This window comes from Camelus ferus, chromosome 19, assembly GCF_009834535.1.
Source record: "Camelus ferus isolate YT-003-E chromosome 19, BCGSAC_Cfer_1.0, whole genome shotgun sequence".
NCBI lineage: Eukaryota > Metazoa > Chordata > Mammalia > Artiodactyla > Camelidae > Camelus > Camelus ferus.
Window position 1 is genome coordinate 40799775 of NC_045714.1, and position 23352 is coordinate 40823126.

General features: G+C 44.5%; 1 protein-coding gene and 1 long non-coding RNA gene across 3 annotated transcripts in view; one reads left to right on the forward strand and one right to left on the reverse strand.

The window, feature by feature from the left end:
• DHX35 (DEAH-box helicase 35) overlaps nucleotides 1-23352 on the forward strand; it is a 63010-nt gene that overhangs the window by 31974 nt on the left and 7684 nt on the right. Inside the window, 11 exon segments of the mRNA XM_032462299.1 lie at nucleotides 2089-2172; nucleotides 2174-2202; nucleotides 3290-3386; nucleotides 4258-4416; nucleotides 6275-6485; nucleotides 10627-10751; nucleotides 14256-14310; nucleotides 17137-17232; nucleotides 17536-17630; nucleotides 19199-19276; nucleotides 20739-20868. Of these exon segments, the coding sequence (XP_032318190.1) occupies nucleotides 2089-2172; nucleotides 2174-2202; nucleotides 3290-3386; nucleotides 4258-4416; nucleotides 6275-6485; nucleotides 10627-10751; nucleotides 14256-14310; nucleotides 17137-17232; nucleotides 17536-17630; nucleotides 19199-19276; nucleotides 20739-20868 (1159 nt within the window).
• Nucleotides 12656-23352, reverse strand: part of LOC116658014 — a 29749-nt gene continuing 19052 nt past the window's right edge. For both annotated transcript variants that reach the window (XR_004313236.1, XR_004313235.1), the window contains exon 3: nucleotides 12656-13941. This is a non-coding gene — a long non-coding RNA (uncharacterized LOC116658014). The remainder of the gene's footprint in view (nucleotides 13942-23352) is intronic.

Genomic DNA, 23352 nt, shown 5'->3' on the forward strand with positions numbered 1-23352 from the left:
TTTGTCACAGGTCCAGCTACTTGAAGAAAGAATAATTTCTCTTTCCAGATTTCTAGAGAAGGAATTTGGGGTCTGTTGGGGTCAGGTGCCCACTTGGGGCCAGTCTGCACAGGCCGAGGGTGGGCATGGCTGCTGGGGGTCCAAGTCCTTGACGTTTGAGCCACTTCAGCGGGACCACTATGACTGCCTGCTGAGTGCCATTGAGGCCAGTGGGGGACTGTGCCAAGCGCAGTCCCCCACACTTTTGAGGAGCAACAGCCTTGCAGGGTGTAGAGAGCAGTTTGTTACTTTGTCAGTGAGAGGGCCAGCTCCGAGGTGATGCAGGCCTCCTCAGACCTTGGGCTCCGGCCGCTGTCAGGGGCTTTTTTACACCTCCGTCTCCATTCTGCTGTCATCCTAGGAAGGGCTGCCTCTTCTCCTTCCCAGCCAGCGATCATCCTCCTCAGTCTTTAAGGCCTAGCCAGTGGAGACTGTCACCTCCAGGAAGCCCTCCCGACAGCCAGTCAGCACTGGCCTTTCCATCTCTCTGACTGTAACTCACAGCTCTTTTCTGGTCGTCCAGTCATTGGGCCTCAGTTTATGTTGTGACTGGTTCTTTGCACGTCTTCCTCCCTGGATTATTCACACTTTTGGGGGGGGGGGTGGAGTCTCTTCTCCCTCGTCTGTGCAGTACTTTTAGTGTGCCGTGCTGTGCACACCGTAAGACACAGGAAGGCTGAAGTCACTTGAAGGGAATTTACCCAAAAGGAGGAGTGGAGAGGTGCCATGTGGTGCTTGTTCTTCCCAGCACAGCACAGTTCTTTTGTTGGCCTGAGGCACTTCTGTGTCTCTGCTTCCTCTTCTCAAACACAGCTTTGAGGTTAACATGTAGCAAGCATTTAAGTATTCTGTAGTTCCACCCAGTCAACTTTTTTAGAAGTACTCCTCCTAGCCTTTCACTTTGTATTTGATGCAGTTCCTCGGTACACCCCTCGGCTCCCGGTTTCCAGGAGCAGTTGTGGGCATGTTTAGGGAAGGTACCTGGGGGAGTAAAGAAGACAGCCACGTGATCACATAACCAGGCCTCCTAGGAGAAGAGAAAGTAATGCTGAGCCAGGTCTCGGGAACGGGAAGGCCACTGAGTCAGATAATGGCGCCCTCCGCCTACCAGGTTGTGTGGGCCCCCGCAGCTGGGCATCAGCTCCCCTCCAACACACACTCTCCCACCAGGATGGGCACTCAGTTCTTCTCGGTCTCAGCTTCTCTGTGTCTTGGGGTCACATTCCCCAAAGCAGAGATCTTCGGTGGAGCCTCTCTCCCCCATTGTTGGCCAGAGCTCTCATGCCAGGCCTCCCTGTAGACTGCAGGCCTGGTGGTCAAGTCCACAGACAAGGACACGGCCACCCATTCAAGATAGTTGCCAAGAGCCAGGGTCCTGTGAGTAGGAGTGTCAGAGAAGTGAATAATTGGTGATCCTCCCCATGCAAAACATGTGCTACCTCCTGTAGGGCATGTACAGATGGAGAGGACCCCATCCCTGCCATCAAGTGACCTGAAATCTACTGGGAGAATTTGAGTCAATACAGTTCTGCAGCTATGGTACCAGGAGCGTACCTGCTGCTCATAGACGTACAAGTTTCCTTTATAAACTGACAACTTGTGTGATCAGAGCTGTGCTTTCCAGATCAGAACTACGCACCAACTTGATTTAACTTGTATTTTAACTTGAATCACGCCTTTTGACCTAATTTTCAGTTGAATAAAATACAGGAGGGGTGTGGGATAGGGTAAGTATACCACAGCTTCATGTTGACTCAGATACACTGCTAAATGCAGTTTGAAAGTCTAACCTTTATTATTTCCATTAAATCTTCCATAAAGAGTCCATCACTGAGATGTGATTCTCCACAATCGCAGTAATAAAAATATGATTTTTAATGATTATTTGTAGCTCCTAGTCTGTATTATAGGTATCCAGTCCCTACTCCCTATCCTCTGCTCTTCCAGTTTTGTATCATTTTCTTTCTTTCCATGAATTACTGTGGACCTTTTTTGTTGTTGTTTTTGAGAGGAATGAAGAATTGATTCTTTTTTTTTTTTTTCTTTTAGAAATTTCGGGATTTCTTTAATCAAAATGACACCAGTGACCCAACCAGGGATACGTGTGTGATCCTTACAGTGGAAGGGCGAACAGTTTCCAGTGGACATCTTTTATCTGCAAAGGTTTGATGACGCTTGGATCTTTAACAAGGGCAGTTAGACAAGGAGGCCTGTTCTGTGGAACGAGAAGCAACTGCACCTGCTCACAGCTCCAAGGGCGATGTGCCAGGCTGGTGAGGAGGGACGTGTTTTGTCCTTCCTGTCCTTGATAGGGTGTTCTGGAACTCTGCTCAGTATCACTGCTGAATTTAAACTCCCCATACTGACAGTGCAGGTTTCTATCAATCTGTGGTCAGCAGCTCAGCTGGAAAGAGCAAACTGCTAACAAGGTCACAGGGAAGAGGGCTCTTTAGTTTTCAGAACTGGGCTTTCCAAGACTGTCAGCTGGGGCAGTGTTGGTGATTTGAATCATTTGGTTCTCAGTTCTACATCTTGGCAAGACCTGGTTTTCATTTCTGGGAGGAGCCTCCCCAGACAGGGGCCGGGGGGTCATCCTAGTTCCTGTGCCCAGTCATTGGACAAAGACCAGGAGCTTGGGCCAGTGGTGGATAAATCCAGAGAGTTGTGGGCTTGACTTCTGAGTCGTTCTGGCAGGACAGGACACCCATCAGCTCCACCTACCCATCTCAGACATGCTGCCAGGGGTCAGGAGGGGAACTGGAAAGAGTGTGGGATCAGCACTGGGACCATAGCCCCCAGTTTCACTGGCCAGGCATCTTTGCATGCTAAAGATAACACACCTAGTGGGGAAGGTATAGCTCAGTGGTAGAGTGCAAAGCTTAGCATGCACGAGCTCCCGGGTTCAATCCCTGGTCCCTCCGTTAAAAATAATAAATAGATGAATAAATAAACCTAACTACCCCGCCCCAAAAAAGATAACACATCTATTTGCACGGGTTTATTGCTTTTATGTCTCAGCCAATGAAGCCAAAAATCATAGTTTATGTGTGATTATGGATTGTTTTTGAATGCTGCATTTAAAAAAAGAAAAAAAAAGAATGATTATTTATTTTAATTGTTCCTGTACTGATTATCTGCTGGGCAGGCCCAAACTACCTTTCACAAGGCTTCGCTGCCAGATTGTTAGGGTAACTGACTTATAATTAAAGAGCACGTTCTAGCGATGAATTTATCTCATGCATCTTTTCAGTCCTGTTCCAGATTATATCAAATCAGCTGTAGAAACTGTGATGAAAATTCACCAGACAGAGGGAGATGGAGACATACTAGCATTTCTTACTGGCCAGGTAATTCCATTGGACCTTTTCTCTGATGAACAGACACGTTAAGACAGCACCAAAATTTGTACAGAGGCCTGTTACTTTATTAGCCATTGATTTCATGTTTTATTGTACTTTGTGATTACTTAATTGCATAAAAAATTGTTTAGTTTGATGTCATTCTTCTAGTGACTCAATTGCCAGAGAGTCATTAGCTCCTGCCCGTTCTGTCTGCAGAGGGTTAAATGTATTTTAAATTTATTAGCTAATTCCAAAGTAAATTAGGAAGTTGGGTCAATGGGCCATTTTGATACCAGAGTTGAACGTTGCATCAGGTGAATTTGTGCGTCCGTGTTGCTGCTGCATCCCCTTCTCCCGGTGACGCCTTTGCAGCTCGTCCTGGGGGGACAAGTAGGCACATCACTGGGAGAACACAGCCCAAAGGCTCACTCAAGGTTGTAGCTCTGTTCAGAATTACCCTCTAGCTGTAATCATTTCCACTGTCAAACATTTTCCATTGTTCAGTAATCTTTTCTAGGGAAGACTTACAGCGATTTTATATGCCACAGCTTGTCCATATGTACGCCACGCTGTTTGACACAGTGCGTTAAAAAAGCTCAGTAAAATAGTCATTGTTTTATTGGGGATTCTTCTATTGACTGCAGATAGTATAGATTTCAATAATTAACCTGACTGTTGCGAATTTTCACCCCACTGACACCGTTGTTTGTTAGCATTTGATTAAATACCACCCCTATGTGGAACGTGATGGCTCTGAAAGTCATGAGTCTGACCACACTTAAAACCCTGATCCCAGCTTTCATCTTCTTGCCGTATGGTAAAATGACATGCTTCAATTTGGTCTTGGTTTCTTTGGTTCCTGGGTCAATGTTTTTAGGAAGAGGTGGAAACTGTCGTGTCTATGCTGATCGAGCAGGCTCGAGCACTGGGTCGGACTGGGATGAAGAGACACCTCCGGGTTCTCCCCATGTATGCAGGACTGCCTTCCTTTGAGCAGATGAAGGTGTTTGAAAGGGTGTCACGCAGTGTCAGAAAGGTGAGACTAACCCCAAGGGCTGAGGGTGTTTGCAGCCGTCCGTAATCATGTTGGTGTCCCTTTGCCATCTGCTGGAAAGATGTATTTTAAATTGAAGTAAAACTTGCTAAATAGGAAGGTTTCTTTGAGGATTTTAGGCCCATGTTTCTATGCAGCAGATCTAGAAGCATGCCATAAATAATGAGTTGCAAAGATTTCTAAACCTGCCCCACAGAAGGTTCGGTAATTGTCAGAGTAGATAACTTCTCTGCTTCCTTTCTTCATGTCTCATGTTTCTCCATCACACAGCATGACCTTGGCTTAAAGGACTGTCTTGATGGGTAATCATAATCAGTCAGGAGCTTTAGATTAGTTACTGCAAAATGGTTGCTAAACCATTTGTTTTAAGCATCAGTTTGCCTAGAGAGCCGGTTTAAGTCAATTACTTCAAGGTGTGGCTTAAAAATATTTAACCTTGAAACTGGAGTGGGGAAAGGCTTGGGGAGAAGCATCGGTTTGAAGGAACCAGTTGGCAGCGAGTCTGCTTCCTGTTCAGGGTCTCCTTGGGCCTTGCTCTGCTTTCCCTCCTGTGACCCGAAGTTGGCTCAGAGTGGCTGTTTATTTGCAGGTGGCAGAGAAAACAGCAGGTGAGGGATGGCCTCCTGGCCATTGGGCTGGAGCAACTCAAGTCTGTCCCGTCAAACATGAGCTGCAGCCAGTGGTCAAGAGGACCTGGATTCTGTGCCTGACTCACCAGAAGCCCTGGGATGAGTTACTCAACCCCGAGGCTCGGTTTTCTCAGCTGTAAACATGAATAAGAGTAACTTGTAGATGGCTGGTTTTATAGCATAAACTCCTGACTCTCCTCTACATAAAAATGGTAGGAAGATTTTTATGAAATGATTGATGTGAATGTTCTCGGAAAATGTTCTAAGTGCCATTTATGTCTCCTGCTGCTTCACACCCTCCAGGGGCAGCGCCTGGTGCCTGTGGAACAAAATGCAGACCCCTTAAACGTGGCCCAGAGACCGTGCATGATCTGGTCCCTGCCTCCCTCTTAATCTTATCTTGTTTTTTACTCTGGTCTCTGGCCACATTGGCGGTTTCTCCTTCCTCTGCCTGGATCTCTAAAGGATTGGCTGCCGCTTGTTACTCAGGTCTCAGCCTGAAATCATCTTTTAGAGAGGCTTTCCCTGGCTATCTAATCTGAAGTAGCAGGCTCCGCTATTATAATATTACATATAATGTATACACTGAGCACTCCATAATATTTAAATATTTCCCTGTTGCATTTCCTTCCTAGTATTTGTCACTCTGGTTTATGTTCAGTACTTCCCCACCCAGACACTCACACTGGAATGTAGACTCTGGGAGAGCAGGGAGCTTGTCTTGTTCATCATACATTCCTGGCACCTTGAAGAGGCCCTGGCAAAGTGCAGACCCTCAGAAAACGGTTAGAATGGGAGCAAATAAATGACTAGACACGTCCAAGGTGGTGATTTACTGAATTGTGCAAAAGGTAAAAACTGACATTTGTTGAATCTTTATTCTGGGCCAAGTACCAAGATCTAATCACTTCAGGCATATTTCACATTTAATCTTCTCAAGAACCCAGGAGAGGGTAAACATCATTGTGTAGATGAGCAGTCATGCTCAGGAGGTTAAGTAACTTGTCCAAGGCCCCACGCTTAGGGAGAAGCCAAACCCCAGGTGCTCTGACCCTAAACTCATCATGTTCTATCCAGCATACCAAACTGCCTCTCACAGATGCTACACTGTCGGAAATATCTTTAAGTCTTTTAGGATTTTGATTCGTTTACTCAAAGTGAAGAGAAACAAATAACTGTTATCCTTGCTCTCCTTTCTATGGGGAACCTAGGTGATAGTGGCCACCAACGTGGCAGAAACCTCCATCACAATCAGCGGGATTGTGTATGTGATTGACTGTGGTTTCGTGAAACTCCGAGCCTACAACCCTAGGACAGCTATTGAGTGCTTGGTGGTGGTCCCAGTGTCCCAGGCATCAGCCAACCAGCGAGCAGGACGTGGTGGCCGCAGCCGCTCAGGAAAATGTTACCGCCTTTATACAGGTAAGTGTGGCTTTCTCATAGTCAGCCTGTGCGTCGGAGAATATAACAGATATCCACCTGTAATGGACAGAACTTTGCATAAGATCCAGACTTCCCTCACGAGGCCCTCTGTCATCACCCCCACACCCCCAACCTTCCTCACTCCAAATGCGGCACTTCTTTGCAACTGCTCCCCACTGGCCAAAGCTGGACCATGAATTACCAATCATTTGCCATCCCCTTTCTGACTTAATGTCGTGGCCTCAGCCTGTCTGTAGCCACGTGACGTGTAGCTAGGGCCCTGCGGCTCAGGTCCTGTCTTTATTACCTTTCCCTTAGCTTCATGTGCTGTTTTCTTGTTCTGGGATCCCTGAATCCTGTGCGGCCTCAAATTGGGTTCCATCTTTACCCCTGGTTCAGAGCATCTCTGCCGAGCTGAAGTGGCTGGATCTATCCTGAGACTCATTGATAGAAAGCAGTTAATTGGTCAGTTCCTGCTCTGTGCCATGCACTGTGCTAGGCTCCAGGGGAATCAGATGAGATTATAATAAAGACTGTCCCAGCCTTTAAGGAGCTTTCTCTCCAGCTAGACGACAGCCTTACCTACAGAAATGATGTCCTCAGAGCTGCTTTTTCCCTCTTTGTACTTCTCTTTTATGGGCTATAGTATCAAGGTTTCTCTCAATGATCCACACTTATTTTTCAAATCATTTTTAATTCCTTCCTCTGTCCAGTACCCATCTGCAGTCACTTACCAGATCCAGAGCTTTTACCCTTTACTACTTCTTTCCTTTCTGGTGATTGTTGTCTTTGTTCAGTCCTTGACATCATTCATTCTTGTAGCAAATGTTTACAGAGCTCTTGCTCTGTGCCAGGCATGGAGCCAGGGCTTAGAGATCTAGGGCTGACAGCCCTGGGTGGAGGCAGACTCACACACAGATCGGCATATTATGGTGTCTCTGTAATGGGTCTGAGCTTTGGAAGCAGAGAGCTGGAGTTACTGTGCTGGAGAGGGCACTACACTCAATATTTGAGCCCGATCTCATTGGCAGCCCAGTAGTTAATCCAGGTGAAGGGATGTACCAGTATTTGGAGGCGAGGAAGAGGGTAAGGAGGATTCATGGGAGGGAGCGAGAAGGCAGAGCCTGAAGCCAGGGAGGTAACGGTCTTCCCCTGAAGGTGCTAAGAAGAACGAGTAAAGTGGAAGGAGGAGAACCAGACCTAAAAGGTGAACTGAAATATGGGGGGAGGAAGTGTTGAGAAACGTAAAAAAAAATTATTGAGGTGAAATTCACATAATGTGAAATTAACCATTTTGACTTGAACAGCTCAGTGACATTTATTATGTTCACACACAGTGTGTGGCCATCACCTTTATCTAGTTTCAAAACATTTTCACCCCTCCAGAGGAACCTTTTGCCCATTAAACAGTTTCTGTCCATTTCTCCCTGCCCCTGGAAACCACTAATCATTGTTCTGTCTCTTTGGATTGACAGTTGGCCCTCTGTATCTGCAGGTTCAAAATATTTTTTAAAATTCCAGAAAATTCCAAAAGCAAAGCTTAAATTTGCTTGCACACCAGCAACTATTTATGTACCATTTATAGTATATTTACAACAATTTACACAGTATTTACATTGTAGTAGGTACTATAAGTAATCTAGAGATGATTTAAAGTATGTGGGAGGGTGTATGTAGGTTACATGCAAATACCATGCCATTTTATATAAGGGACTTGAGCATCCTCGGATTTTGGTATCTGTAATAGGGGAGAGGGGTGTTCTGGAACCAACCTCCCATGGACACCAAGGGATGATTGTTTCTGTTTTGGATATTTCATATAATAAGATGTTTTGTGTCTAGTTTCTTTAATTTAACATAATGCTTTCCAGGTTCATTTACATTATATCAGTACTTTGTTCCTTTTTATTGCTGAATAATATTCCATTGTATGGATGTACCGTCATTTGTTTATCTGTTCATTAGTTGATGGTTGTTTCCACCTTTTGGCTATTGTGAATAGTGCTGCCATGAACCTGCATGTACATGTACTTGTTTGAGTACCTGTTTTTAATTCTTCTGGATATACACCTGGGAGTAGAATTGCAGAGTCATGTGGTAATTCTTCGTTTAACTTGAGGAACTCAAGTTACTTTTAAAGAGGAAATGGCCAGCATCATCTCATACTCCAAAGAAATCAAACAGTAGACTGGACTAAAGATAGGCAGGTGGATTAGGTTAAAAGGTCACTGGCTCCCTCAGCATGAGCAGTTTTAGTGGAGGTGGGTTTAGGGAGAGGCCACCTGACAGTAGTGGGGTCCAGCCTCTAGGCTGTCTCTGCTAACCTGCTTCCAGATGAGCTCTCAGAGGATGCAGCCCTGAGCAGGGTGCTACCTGTTCACTAAGTTTCCCAGAACCTTGCAGGACTTTTTCTAGCTTGTCTTCTCCTGCTGTCCACTGACACCTACCCTGCACTGCATCCCTGCTGAACTACACGCTTCTTGGACATACCTGCTGTTTTCCCACATCTACCTCTCATACCATTGACACCTTTCTTTGGTATCTTTCCCTTTCCTCTGCCCAAGCAGATGCTCCTTATCCTTTAAATTGTCTCAAATGGCAGTGCCCTTAAATGCCTTCTTCCACCAGCTGTCCTCCCTCCCTCCCTGAGCCTCCAGTTCTCTGGGAGGACCCCTCAACGGGACCTAGCCTGTTCCTCATCTTGGTCCCAGGCCCCTTCATATCACTGAAGCTTCTCAAAAGCTGTTGGCCTATAGTCCTTGCAGCTCTTGGCCTAATGTCCTGTGTGCTCGAGTCCTCAGTAGACTTTGAGTGTCACTGAACTCTTAGGAAGCACCTGCTTCCTGTCGTTTTCTCAGCAGGATTGTCCTCTTAGCTGGTAACTTTGCTCCTTCTCCCTTGGTCAGCAGTGTGCTTGGAGAGTGTAGTTATCCTACCAAAAAGCTATCCCCAAGTGCTCTTGAAACTCAAAGGGAATATCCCATGTGGAACTTCCTGCTGTTGCCTCTTACCCAGAACCTTCCAGTTGGACCCATGCATTTGGCAATTTGTATCAATCAATCCACCAAATATTTATTGTCTATTTTCTCAAAGAAAACCTTTTTGAAGTCCTTAAGTGATAGTGCTATTTCTTCAAGGCACCTTTTGTTTTGTTCTGATTTTTTTTCTAGTTAACTGAAGATTTATGATCTGAATGGAAGTTGGGCCACCCTTGTGTGAAAGGAGGGTGTGCACAGTTGAAATGTTGACTGATGTGGGAGGATTTTGTATGTAATCCTTCTGCATGTAATCATAAGCTTTCTAAATATACACAAGAAGGATTTCATCTCTTCCTGCCCTCTTTTTTTTCCCCCACCCTTTTACCTAGCTTTTATAAAAAGGCCTCCCAGAGTCTCCTGCCCTCCCATCCCCCTTCTCCTCCCCCTCCTCACCTTGGCACTTCTGAGCCTTGCGGTGCTTTTTCCTGTTTAAGGTCACCTTTTATTCCTGGTGGTGCATGTAATCATTCAGTAATCTTTGGGGGCAGCATCAGATTCTGGGTGTGATGTATGTCTGCCTGGCTCATTGATTTAAAAAATTAGATTTGGACAGTTTTTGCTCTGTATACAATTTTTTTTTTTTTAATGGAGGTACTGGGGATTGAACCCAGGACCTCGTGCATTCTAAGCATGTGCTCTACCCTCCTCCCCCAGTTCGGTCATTTTTTATATTCTGGTGATGCTCTGGTTGTGTTTGGGTTATATTTGGTTGTTCATTTTGAAATTGTTCTTTGCTTTTATGTGCAGTTCTTGCTTCCTTGACTTACTCTGTCCCAAGCAGAGGGAGTGGTAACTGAGCGTCCACAGTGATCCAGCAAATAACCTGTTGCTTTGATTTGATGTTTTGCTAACAAAAAGCACATTTAAAAAAGCAATCTAAAGTAAAAGGGCAAACTTTTATAAAGAGATACTGTCCAAATATATTTATCTAAGGTATTTAAAAAATAGAATGATCTTTCCTCAAAGTGAGACAACTGAATGTGGCAGTATCATATGCATCTGAGCCAAGACTCCTAGAGCCTCTTGGTAGACTTAGAGAAGGACCGTGAATTGCATGTGATTGGGACATTTGATCCCAAACAGTTCTGACTTCCTATCCACAGAGGAGGCCTTTGAGAAGCTGCCTCAGTCCACCGTTCCGGAGATGCAGCGGAGCAACCTGGCACCCGTCGTCCTGCAGCTGAAAGCGCTGGGAATTGACAACGTCCTCAGGTTCCACTTCATGTCGGTGAGTCCTGCCTTCTGTCTGCGGCATCGGGGGGGGGGGGGGGGCAGAGCGCTCCCAGGGGAGCGGCAGGACGTTGTTACAGAGCGTGTCACCTTTCTGGTTTTTTTCAGTTAGCTTATGTGTTGTGTGCAGGGTACAGGGGAATACAGCCAGATAAGGCAGACACAGTTTCTCTTCCTGTTTGCTGGGGGAGAGAGACAAGTCAGTGGGTAATTACAGTGTGTGTGCCCAGTGCTCGGAGAGACAGAGGGACGGCCCGCAGCCCAGTCAGTCACATCTGAGGCAAGGCCTGAAACCCCAGTAGGATCCCGGCAGGTCAGGAGGGGTGCAGTGACCCGGGATAGCCAGGCTGTGTGTAGGCCTAGATGCAGAAGTGTCACGACTCAGGGGAGCCAAGAGGGCCTTGGTGGAGCTGCAGGGAAGATCCTTGTGGCCGACTGCATTTCTGATCAGGTCCTAAGGCCGGTCTCCAGGAGTGGCATTATTGGGTCAAAGGGCCATAGTCATGTCGTAGGTCCTTGTTACAAGGCCACTCTGCTTCACAGGTATAAACTCCAGTGGTGCATGAATGCCCGACTCACTGTGCCCCCATCATGCCTTGTCATTTTCTTTCGGGGTTTGCTAATTTGATTGGGGGAGGGGGAAGGAGGAGAAATATTATCTGTATCTTATCCTTTTTGATTTCTCATAAGAAAGTTTTTAAAAAAATTATTGGGTACTTTATATCTCTTCTGAATGGTTAAGCCATTTAGCTGTTAGAATTGGTGTTTATTAGTCATTTTTAGAAGTCCTTTAACTTTAAAGACATTAATTTTTGTCTATTTACTGTTTGTTTATTTGTTGGCTTTTTTTTAACGTACAGACAGACATGCTAAACTTTTCCACAGTAAAATCTTTTTCTTTGCCTCTGATTTCTTCTGTTACTCTTGTGCTTTTGAAGCACTTCCCCAGAGGGAGGTCAGTTAATGTTCATTCATGTTTTCTTCTTGAATTTTTATGATTTGAAGACTTGCATTTTAACTGTTTATTCTGTCCCAGCTGTATTGGTATATGATGTGTGTAACTAGTCTGGATTCTTGGATAATAAAGCCCCTAATGTTGTATGTCATGACACACTAAGCAAATGAAAGAATAGTGTGTCAAACTGTCATCCTCCCTTTCAAAGAAAACAGTGATGTATGTTACCATAAGTATGGGGAAAATACGCTCTTGGATTATTGGTGTAGGTACAAGAAATTACACAGAACAGATGAACATTTATGCAAATTGAAAGCTTAGGAAAAGCTCCACGTCTCCGATTAAAGGAAAACATAACGGCAAAAATGACAGATCAACGTCTCAAAAACTACAAAAGAGTTTTCAGACATCTTTTAGAGTAAATCAAATGTCCACTGAAGGCAAAACTAAAGGAAAGGAAGCAGCATGAATAGTGACGTGTTACAGAACATGTTCGGCTTCTCCAGGAGAGATGAGTGCAGATTGAGAGAGCGGCACCACTTTACGGTAATTGAATGAGCAAACATAAAGAAAAGCGATAAACCCCGAAGCAGACACAGTTTGGGGAAAGTGGTTTTATATTCTGTTTCCGTCCTCATGGAGGGCTTCTGACATTCTATGAGCTGTAGAAACACCTGGTATTTCTTCTCAGGGGAATTTCTCCTGAAAAAAAAATAATTCAGAAGAAGAAAAGAACTCACATGTAGAATAATGTTTATAGTATCATTTTATATTAAATTTAAAAAGATAATAATGGGAATGATAAACTTTTGGACAACTGAAAAATGAGGAAAATATATCTAAATTTATCTTCATATATTCCCTTCTGGTTATTTTCCCCTGAAATTTTTTTTTTAACAGTTAATATCACAGGATACATGTCATTTTGTATATTTAGCTGTGTTGATTATAGTAGCAAAGAGCTGAAAACAACTTGAATGTCCAGTAGTAAGAAAAATTGCTGATTTTACAGAGTATGACCTTGCTGGAATAATGTGCTGCTATCCCAAGTAATCACTGTGAAGTGTCTGTAGGTACGAGAAACAATGGAAGCAGAAAACCATACAGTGAGGAAAAACAAACTAAAATTATACACATGCAGTCCTTCCAACTACATTAAAACAATGTGTGCATATGATCCCGAATCAGATGAGACCATAGAGGAAGAACAGTAAACGTGTTTAGGTGAAAATACTCTGGATGTGACTGGGGTCAGGGGACGGGTCAAGTTTGGGTTTATTTTGATTAATGATAAATTCACAGAGCAGAATTTGTAGGGCTTGGTGATTGACTGGAAGTAGGGCCAAGGATTGAAAAGAGTCAAGAGTTTTGACTTTTGGCTCTGTTCTTTTTGTTTTGCTTGTTTGTCAGTTTTGTTCTGTAATTATTCAGATCCCCATTCAGTGCTTGAGCCATCCCTGTTAGTCATGTAATCTCAGTGTAATAAAGGTTCCAGCGGGATGAACTTCTTCATTTAGGTGCTGTGTATGTTGCCTCTTTGTAAAGTAGGATATCGTGGGCACCGAGGAAGGGCCGGTGAATCAGTTACATGATTTAGTCAGCAGTGATTTATTGACTATCCCGTGTGTAGTGAATCAGGTCTAGTCCCTACACTCATCAGCGTGTGCGCGCAGTCGGCACAGCTTTTGAAAGGACAGCTTTGTTCCGTGGCCGTCAGTGGGTGGGGTAGAGTGGGAAGAATGAGAATTTAGTTCAGCCTCCGGCTTTGCCACCACCTGACTGCCTCCATGAACCTGTGTGAATGTCTTATTAACTGTTATTCACTTTCCTCATCGGTAAAACAGTGTGATACTTCAAATACATTTGTTGTGAATGCACTTAGGAAGAAAAACTATACAGTTTGCAAAGGGACTGTAATTTTATTATGTGGCTTATAGGTGAAATAATTTAGAAGAAAACAGCAATGATGCTTGGCACGTAGTAGATGCTTAGTAAAGATTCATGAAAGGAGAGACACAGTAAGAATTCAGAGAATCAGACTGAAGGGGACTAGATCAGCTTTGCTTAACTTCAGATTGTCTCGCAGTCTCTATTCTTTTCAGAAATTCAGGTTCAACTTCTGTCTGTTACCCCTACAGGCAGGGCTCTGGGTGATGCAGAGATGAATCAGTGCTGCAGTATCCGTCAGCCCTGCAGCATCTGCAGTATCGTGCAGCTTCTTAGGAAGTTGAAGCTGTGAAGTAAAAATTAGAAATGTGTGATGAGAGTTTAGGGAAAGCAAGGAGATTATTTCAAGGTAGGGACCCCTCACTTCTGATGGAGGGGAGCAAGAGGGAAAGCTTCAAAGGAAGTGCTTAATCAAGCTGAGGTTAAAGACCACGTAGGACCAAGGATGCTGGGAGGGAGAGGAAGGGCCTTTCAAGGGGCTTGGAGGTTGGGAAGTATGGGGCATTTTAGGGGGAAGAGCGGATATGAGCAGGAAGTAGTCACACTGTTATGGCTGTTACCTGATGAAATTAATTAGGAGGCTTTTTATGTTTTTTACAGCCCCCTCCGGCACAGTCGATGGTTCAGGCGTTGGAGTTACTCTATGCTTTGGGAGGTACACCATCTCTTATTACGTGTTTTCTTATCTGTTTGTTACTATGTGATATTAGACAGGCTGTATTCACCTGAGGGCTCTTAGTATCTTCAGGGGTGGGATTGGTTCTCCCCATGTATATAATCCTCTTCCTGACACATGAGCTTATAGAAATAAGGTGGGGCCACGATTAGATCATGGAGTCCAGTAGTGACAATGAATTTACAAAGCACGTCAATACAGCAAAAGCTGTTAATTACCCTGACCGCAGCTACACTCCTAAGAGACATCCACAAGATTCTCTACCAATGTATTTCAGGTGGTGTGACCTCTCTGGACCTTTTTCTCTGTCCCTCCACCCAACTCTGAAACCTGGCTCAGCATTCTCTGCCTAACCCCTCTTCCTCCATTCCTGGAGTTCCCTGTGGAGAACTGGGTGGAAGACTAGCCCGTGGTAGTGTTGGGGCAAGGAAACACCGTATAACAGAGGAACTTCTATTCTCTTGTTTGAAAATGTGGTATTTCCCTTAAGATAGAGAAATCTGTGGCCTAAATTCACCTCTTCAGGAAGTATGTGTCTTTTCTGTGAATGTGGCCTCGGTGAATATAATGTCTTTTTCTGTTGTTCATAACATCTTTATGAGGTATAATTCATATACCATACAGTTCAACCATTTAAAGTGTACAATTCAGTGTTCTTTAGTATATTCACAGGGTTGTGCCCATCGCTACAAGTTTAGAACACTTTTATCACCCCAAAAAGAAACCCTGAACCATTACACTCACTCCCCATTCCCTCTCCTCTCATGCCCCCAGCCTAGGCAACCGCTGATCTGCTTTCTGTCTGTGTAGATTTGCCTATTCTGTACATTTCAGATAAATGGAATTACATAATGTGTGGTCTTTTTGAGTGGCTTCTTTCATTCAGCATGTTTTCAAGATTTATCTATGTTGTAGCTTCATTTCTTTTTTACTGCTGAATAATATTCCATAGTGTCAATATACCACGTTATTCTTACCCATTTATCAGTTGATGGACACCTGGGTTGTCTCCCCTTTTTGACTCATATAAATAATGCTGCTGTAAGTATCCGTGTGCAGGTTTCTGGTGGATGTTCCTACCAGCATGTACGATGGTTCCAGTTTCCCCACACAGTAACAAGTCGCCAGTGCTTGTTACCTGTCTTTTCTATGGAAGCCATCCTTGGGGATATGACGTGGTATCTCGTGGTTTTGATTTGTATTTCCCTAATGACTGTTGATGTTGAGCACTTTTTCATATGCTTATTGGCCATTTGTGTATCATCTTTGGAGAAGTGTCTATTCAAATCCTTTGCCCATTTTTACTTGGGATATTGTCTTTTTATTATTGAGTTGAAGGAGTTCTTTATATATTTTGGATACATGTTTCTTATCAGATTTGTGATTTGTAAATATTTCTCCCATTTTGTGGGCTGGCTTTTCACTTCCTTGATGGTGTTGTTTGTAACACAAAAGTTTTAACTTTTTACATAATTCGATTTGTGTATTTTTTCTTTCATTGCTTGTGCTTTTGTTGTCTTTATCTAAGAAATCATTGCCTAATCCTTGGGCATGAAGAGCTCTCTTAGATTTTCCTTGAAGAGTTGCTATAGTTTTAGCTCTTACATTTAGTAGGTCTGGGATCCATTTTGAATTAATTTTTTTGTGTACGGTGAGGTAGAGGTCCTTCTTCATTCATTATATTTATGGTACTGTCCTGTGAAGGGATAGCCTGTTATTGATTTAAAAAATCTTCAGTGATTTAAGGGACCTTTGGGGTCTACATCAAGTCAGCCCAGGGTGAGCATGTGCCACAGTGGGTTTCTATCCCCTGTTTTCAAGCATGTAATCAGAACTTGAAAGCAATATTTCTTGAGATAATCTGCAATGAGCATTAGAGAACATTGACTACACAGAAGTTTTTCATTTGGACTAATTTTCCCCAAACGAATGAAATTTAAAATATTTTTAATTTTTCACTGCCCTGAATAAGCTGGAAAAGCTAGAGGGAAACACCCAACTTAATTTATTAGCTGAATTATCACCTTTTAAGAGATGATATCGGGACCGAAGAGAAGTGGCCTTTTCTGTCTTACTCTGAGCTCTGCAGCATGTGTTTTAATGGGAACAGTTTAAACCACAGTAAAACAGCAGTCTGTATCTTGGGAATCCAATACCTGGGAAATGGCTGATGGTAAAGAGGCAAGGAGGGACGTGGGGAATTGAAGGAGTCAGCCCCGTTCAGCAAACTGCCCAGGAGGTGACTGGATAAGCAGCCCTGGTTCTGGCACCAAAGAGCCAGCTGGGCACATGTTTAGGCATGTCAGAAGCTTGACCTGGAAAGAGGTCCAGAGTGACGGGGAGAGAGGAGCAGGAGAGGGGCAGAGGAGCAGGAGAGTGGGGGTCACAGAACGGAACCTGGGGAGGAGTGCTTCCAGGGAGCTGTGGTCAAAGGCTGCTGGAGACCCCAAGGAAAGTACCTTTTGTGTTTGGCACTATCTGGTTGCTGAGCCCTTTGAAAGAGCAGTCTTTTGGGGGTAAGCAGCCCAGGAGAGGGTGGGAGCAGGAGGAGGCTGCGGGCCATTTCCTTATAATCAAGTCCTTGAATAGAAGCCATTAGAAGTATCAGTTTTGCAAAACGGAATATTCAACAGCTCTGAGGAGACCTTTTCTTGTATTCTTAAAGCACTCCGGGTCAGATTGAGGTTGGGAGTGCGTGATTCATCTGTTGGATACCTTTTTTTAGCATTTGTCATCTTTTATTCTCTGTATACTTTAAACACAGCAGTACGTGCCTTCTGATTTTTGCTGCTGTTCTTACGGCAGGTCTGGACAAAGACTGTCGCCTAACTGAACCGCTTGGCATGAGAATAGCAGAGTTTCCTTTGAATCCCATGTTTGCAAAAATGCTGCTTGAATCAGGTAGGTGGAGACCAGCAGTTCTCGTTGACTTTATTTTGACTTTAATTTGTTTCTCAAATTCTGTGCTCCCAGGGAAGAGGGCATGATACAGTTCAAGGGGTAAAGGAGCTTTCATCTAAAGCTGTCTGGTTGGGGGCTTGTTGCCAACTTGTGATTCAGTTATCAGCGTCATTCATTAATTCAGTAAACACTTGATTGTTTCCGATGGGTCGAGTACTGATGTAAGGAAAAGAACAGAAAATGTCCTTTACTTCTCTTTGACACATTGTATGCTTGAAATCAAACATGCTTTTTGTTTTATAGGAAATTTTGGCTGTTCTCAGGAAATTCTAAGCATTGCAGCCATGATGCAGATCCAGAATGTCTTTGTGGTCCCCTCAAACCAGAAGTCTCAGGCTGTGAGTCCGACTCCTCCCCCCAGCTGTTATCATATGAGTCTCGAGTCTCGTTCATCTTGGGCTTTCCTTTGTTAAACTGCCCAGGGACTGCTCGGGACGGAGCAGCTTACACTCTGAGTGTTAACTGTGTGCCTGACACTGTGCCACACATTTCACCTGCATCACTTCATTTTGTCTTCACTGTAGACCTGGGAGGTAGGTGCTACTATAATCATTTTTAGAGGTGGAGGCACAGAAAGGTTAGGTAACTTATTCATGGCTGCACAGCTGAAATTGGTTGGAGTTGCCTTTCACAGTCCAGAAGCCCTAAATCATCTTAACCATTGTCCTATTGACTTTCCCATAAGATAGGTTTTTTTGTTTTGTTTTGTTTTTAACTAAGGCTGCTCTGGGAGCGACCCTGGTGGGCACATTAGTGACGTAAGGAGTCAGTGCCCGGCACAGCCAGGTTGCTGACAGGGCCCTACCAAAGGTCCAGGCATCAGTAACGACCCAAAGAGTGAACCCTGGAAAGAATGAACCCCGGGGAGGTGAGGCGTCCTGATGGAAGGAGGTCCAAGATGAGCGAGTCGGTTCCTGCTGGAAGGGTCAGGGAAGCAGAAGCAGAAGGTGAATGAGCAGGGAGGAGAGAGACTTTCTTACCGACTGTTAGCATCTTCCCTGACAGCTGTATGACTAGAGGTTACAGAGTTTTTGTGTTGTTTGTTTGCCTTTCCATTAGCCTTTTTAATAGTCTTCCCTCAGGACAGGCAAACTGATTTTTAAGATGAGGAAGGTGAAGTTCTGACCACTCTGTCTAGAGTCACAACATACCCACCCCCACCCCGTTATTTCTCTCCCCTGGCACTTCTTACCACCTAAAGGACTGTGTATTTTGCTTATTTATCTTGTTTGCTGTTTTTCTCCCACCACTGTTTTAGTCACTGTTACAGTCCAGATGCATAGAACAGTGCCTGGCCTGTGGTAGGTGCTCAGGAAATACCTGTTACTGAGTGAATGGAAGGAGAGGAGGATTGATTATGTGGTATTTGATGCAAGGAGAAAATTCTGAAGTCAGTAAGTCTATTTGTGTACTTGTGTATAGACTGGATCTGTGGCTCCTTGATCCCATGGGAGCAGATGTCATTGTCCAGGATCTCAGATTCCTAGTGGTAGCTTAGTGATAGAGAGTGTCTTCCATGCTCCAGACAGTCGGCCCCCTGCCCTCCTGGAGTTCACATTCTGTTAGGGGCTGGGGGGAGTTCTCAAAGAGACGCTATTGTCTGGATAGAGGAAGAGAGAGACGGAACACTGCCACTTACCTAGTACCTGTGCCAGGTTCCAGAAAAGGGGGTTATCTTCATCCCCCCGTGGTCTTGATAGGTGGGTTTAAAATCCCAGTTTACAGATAAGGCCATTGAGGCCGAGAAAGGTTAAATGCCCAATATGAGATCTTCCGAGAAATGACACAGCCAGAATGATGCAAACCAAGTCTTTCTGACTCTACAAGCTGTTCATCATGTGGTGTCGCCTCCTGGGACAAGAAGCTCACAGGAGTCAACTTCTAAACATTGCTTTATTCTTTGCAGATTCGAGTGCACCGAAAATTTGCTGTAGAGGAGGGCGATCATCTGACCATGCTCAACGTGTATGAAGCCTTCATCAAAGTAAGCACGGCACCACTCCTGAGGCCCCTCCACACACCCGTCCACTAGCGGCGACCTAGGAGCGAGGATTCCGGAAGTTCATTTCATAAAATGGCCTGGAGACCTCTTTGTTTTCCTGTTCACTTATTGCCAGGGCTTCTAATCCATGGTGGTTTTCTGCTTTCCCCTGCCCAGAGGTGTGGGCCCCTGGCAGCGGCTGGCGCTCAGCTCTCCTCGGCCCGCTCTCTCCTCATTCTGTCTCATATCTGCCCAGTGTTCACACAGTGTTGCTGGACAACACTGTCTGACAATTGAATAGGAAGTTCTGATATATTTTCTGCAAATAAATGAGGCTGAGAGTAACTTCCTTGAATCTTCAAAGCCGTCTTCATGCTCTTGAGGTTTCATATAGCCACCGCTCCTCCCACTGCCAGACAGGCCCTGGGAAGACATTCAGGCATTGATTCGTGTATGTTCACATGTCCTACCCACATTTAGCCATAGGTGATGTTCATTTTTGTTGTTGTTAATAGTCTGTGAAACGAAGAGCAAATAATACAGCTTAAAGTCCTCACTAAAAATTGCTGAAAAGAGAGCTCTAAAGATGATGGAAACAGTGCGAAAAGAAACTTCTTATATAAAGGAAAGGATGTAAGGGGGAAATGAGACATTTTAGATCTTCAGTATCTTGTATTCATTTATTAAATAATTTCTTATAAGAGGAGAAATAACTAAGTTTTTGTTTTACCAGAGATTTGATGGGAGATTTAGTTAATGAACAGTTTTCAGGAAACCCCATCTCTTATTGAGATTATTAACTATGGGTTAAGTCAGTTAAAATTCATTTGTGCAAACACAGAGTACCATCTCCAGCCTGAAGCTTCCTCTACCAGGGCTACAGTGTATTATTCTATAGTTACCATCTGAGAAAGTCCTCATTGAATTATACTTTTATTTAAAACACTTTCCTCCCTGGCTTGTAATTTCAGAGGACAGCAATAATTTAAGACCTAATGATTGTAAATAGAACAAAATTAAGCACTGTTGATAGAAAAATCATACTTTGGGGATATATAATAGTAATTTGTAAATTATTTCTAAATTGGCAAGTGTCATATTCCTTGCCTGTAGTCAAATAAAGTGACGAACTCAAGCCTGCCGGAGAGGGCTAGGTGGTACACAGAGAGCTGCAGGGAAGTGGTTCTTGACAGTTCGCCACTCCCGTAGGTATTAAAGGTTGAAAACGACTCTGCTTGCTATTAAGTTCTCATCTGCCCTTGAGCTCAGAGAGTGAAGTTGGAGAGCAGTCAGATGGCGAGTATTGTTGTCAACGTCTGTTCAGAGAGCTGCGGCCAAAAAGGGCCAGTTATGATCTGATGATCTTGTCCCACTGAGCGAGCGGATGGGGAAGAGACGTGAGTGGTCTCAGCCAGGAACAGTTCTGTGCTTTTCTCACCGTCCCTCTGTCTGGGTTGTCCTGCAGCACAGTAAGAGCTCTCAGTGGTGTCAGGAGCATTTCCTTAATCACAAGGGTCTCGTCAGAGCTGCGGCAGTGAGAGAGCAACTGAAAAAGCTACTCGTCAAGTTTCAAGTGCCCAAGAAATCTAGTGAAGGTAAGAGTGAACCGCCGGCGACACCGCCTCTGCCCCGTGTGGCCGCGTTCTGCGAGCTCACACCTGGGCCGCCGTGCGCGGCCCAGTGAACCCTGGATCTACACCGGCCCCACAATTTGAATTGCCTGTGTTGGTGAAAAGTAGTATAGTTTTTCCCAAGGATGTCTGTTTCTATTTCTGAGGACTATTCTTATTAAAAAAATTTAACAAGCCCTGACAACACTTAAAAATCATTAACATTCACACCATTGTATGTTACATGGTTAATTTTTCCATGTAGATTTTGCAAGAAAAATGTCTGTTAAGTGGGCGGTGTTTATGGCCATTCCACATAAATTGCATTTAACTTTCAAATACAGATATTACGAGAGCAAGTGCCGTGTGGTTAGCCTAGGCAGTCCCCAGGGTGAGACAGTGCTGGGTTAAGGCACGGTTTCTGGCCTCTGGCAGCGACAGCGATTACTGGTAACGGAGGACACACTAGGTTGCCCCACGGCAGGGCTTCCACATATATTCTCTCCCTTAGTCTCCTACTCTGAGGCATAGGCGATGCCATCCGTGTTTTACAGAGGGCCTGTAAAATCCCAGGGAGAAGCTACTTTTAAATTCAGGACAGCACAGCTGGTAACCAGCAAAGCCAGGTCTGTGTGGCTCAGACCCACATTTTGAGGAGGCGACACACCTGCTCGTTCACTCAGCAGTTGTCCTTTGAACACCTCGTGTGTGCCGGGCACTCGGTCCCACTCTTGGCCTCACTCGTACTCGCTCATGTTCCTGAAGTGCCTGTCGCAGGCCTGGCAGTGTTGCTTCCCATACGTGAATCCGTTTAATGTTCATGGCCCTCCAGTGAAGTACATGCCGCTGTTATCCCCGTCCTATGGACGAGAAAAGTGCGCTGAGATGCAGCGAGGAGCTCGCCGCTCGAAGGGCCCACAGTGAATGTGCAGGGGAATCAGAGCTCAGGCAGTTTTTCTCCAGAGCTTTATTTGGCCTTTATACTAAGAGCAGCTAATTACACAGTGACAAAGACCTGTTTCTTACTCTCAGGAAACAGTGCAGTGACAGGAGAGGGTCCTGCAGAGAGATGACCACCACAACACAGGAGCATCCGTGTCTCAGAAGCTAGCAGAGTAGACACTTCAGGAATCGGGACACCGCAGTGGCAGCTGTAGTCAGTATGGGGGTGACAGAATCACACAGGGGCTGGCCTGGGGGGCGCACAGCAGGCTTCTAGGGGTGGCGGAATCCAGTCGAGGGGAAAGGGCATGCTAGGCAGGGAGGACTGTGGAGACAAGTGCTGGGAGAGAGCTCGGAGCATATTAGATGCCCAGTGGGTGCCGATGAAAGACTGAGCTCACGAGAGAGGGAGGAGTTGGAACCTGGGTGACCGGGCACAGTTGGTGTCATCGGTAGAAGCAGGAAGCTTGCAGGGACAGCTGATGGGGTAGAGGGATCTGGCACCTGTCACCCAGCTGATGGATGACAGCCGTATATCTTCATGTTCGTTTCTTAACCTGCTTTTCATTGTCAACCCCTCGCCCAGGAGAAAATTTACATTGAATTTAAATTCTTCCTCAAGAGAGAAATCAAGTACTAAGGAATAAGATTTTGAAAGGTAGGGTTGAGCTTTGGAGGGTCATAGTCATTGTCGTATCTACCATTGCCCACTACCCCACCCTCAGGGGCCAGTTTTCCCCCTTTTGGAAGTGGTTTCATCCTGATAAGAATGCACTTCCTCCATAGAAATTTCTTTTAGGCAGTTGGAGAGAAGGGACTGAATCAAGGATCAGATTGTGGTTAGAAAGGTAGATTTGAGATTTATCATTTCTGTGCTTAAGAGCAATAGAGAAAATCATGCAAACTCAATAAATTACATGCACATTTAAAACTTCTAAACGTTAAGGAAAAAGAAAGCAAACAGTTGAAAAATATTTTCAGCATACATAAGATAAAAATTTTAAAACCTTTAAAACTTTATTACAGAATGAGTTTAACATATTAGGGGAAAAAAATCCCACTAGTTTCCAAGTTGATAAATGGGCAAAGGAATGGAATGGAAAATTCACAAAAGAAGAAATACAGCTAGTAATCAAATAAATGTACAGTAAAAGAGGGGGTACCCTTTGGCCAAAACATGGCTGGTAAGAATACAGTGAAACTGACATCCTCATGCGTTGTTGACGGCTTTGTGTAAATTATACCGCCTCGGGGGAACTTATTTACCAACATACTGCAGTTTGCTTGATCTAAGACACCATCATTTGTAAGGCACACATCATTAAGAGAAAAAAATACTGCCAGTTATAATTACAAAATGCTGTCCTAATTTCAGTGAGTTAAAGCATAAAAAAGTGACAGTTTAGAATTCTCATCAATTCTGAGAATTGATGAAATATGGTATGTCATGAGCCACAGATGATATTATCCTTTGGCTCAATAATGTGGATATATCCTGTGGAAATCATCCAGTAAGTGGGCAGGCTT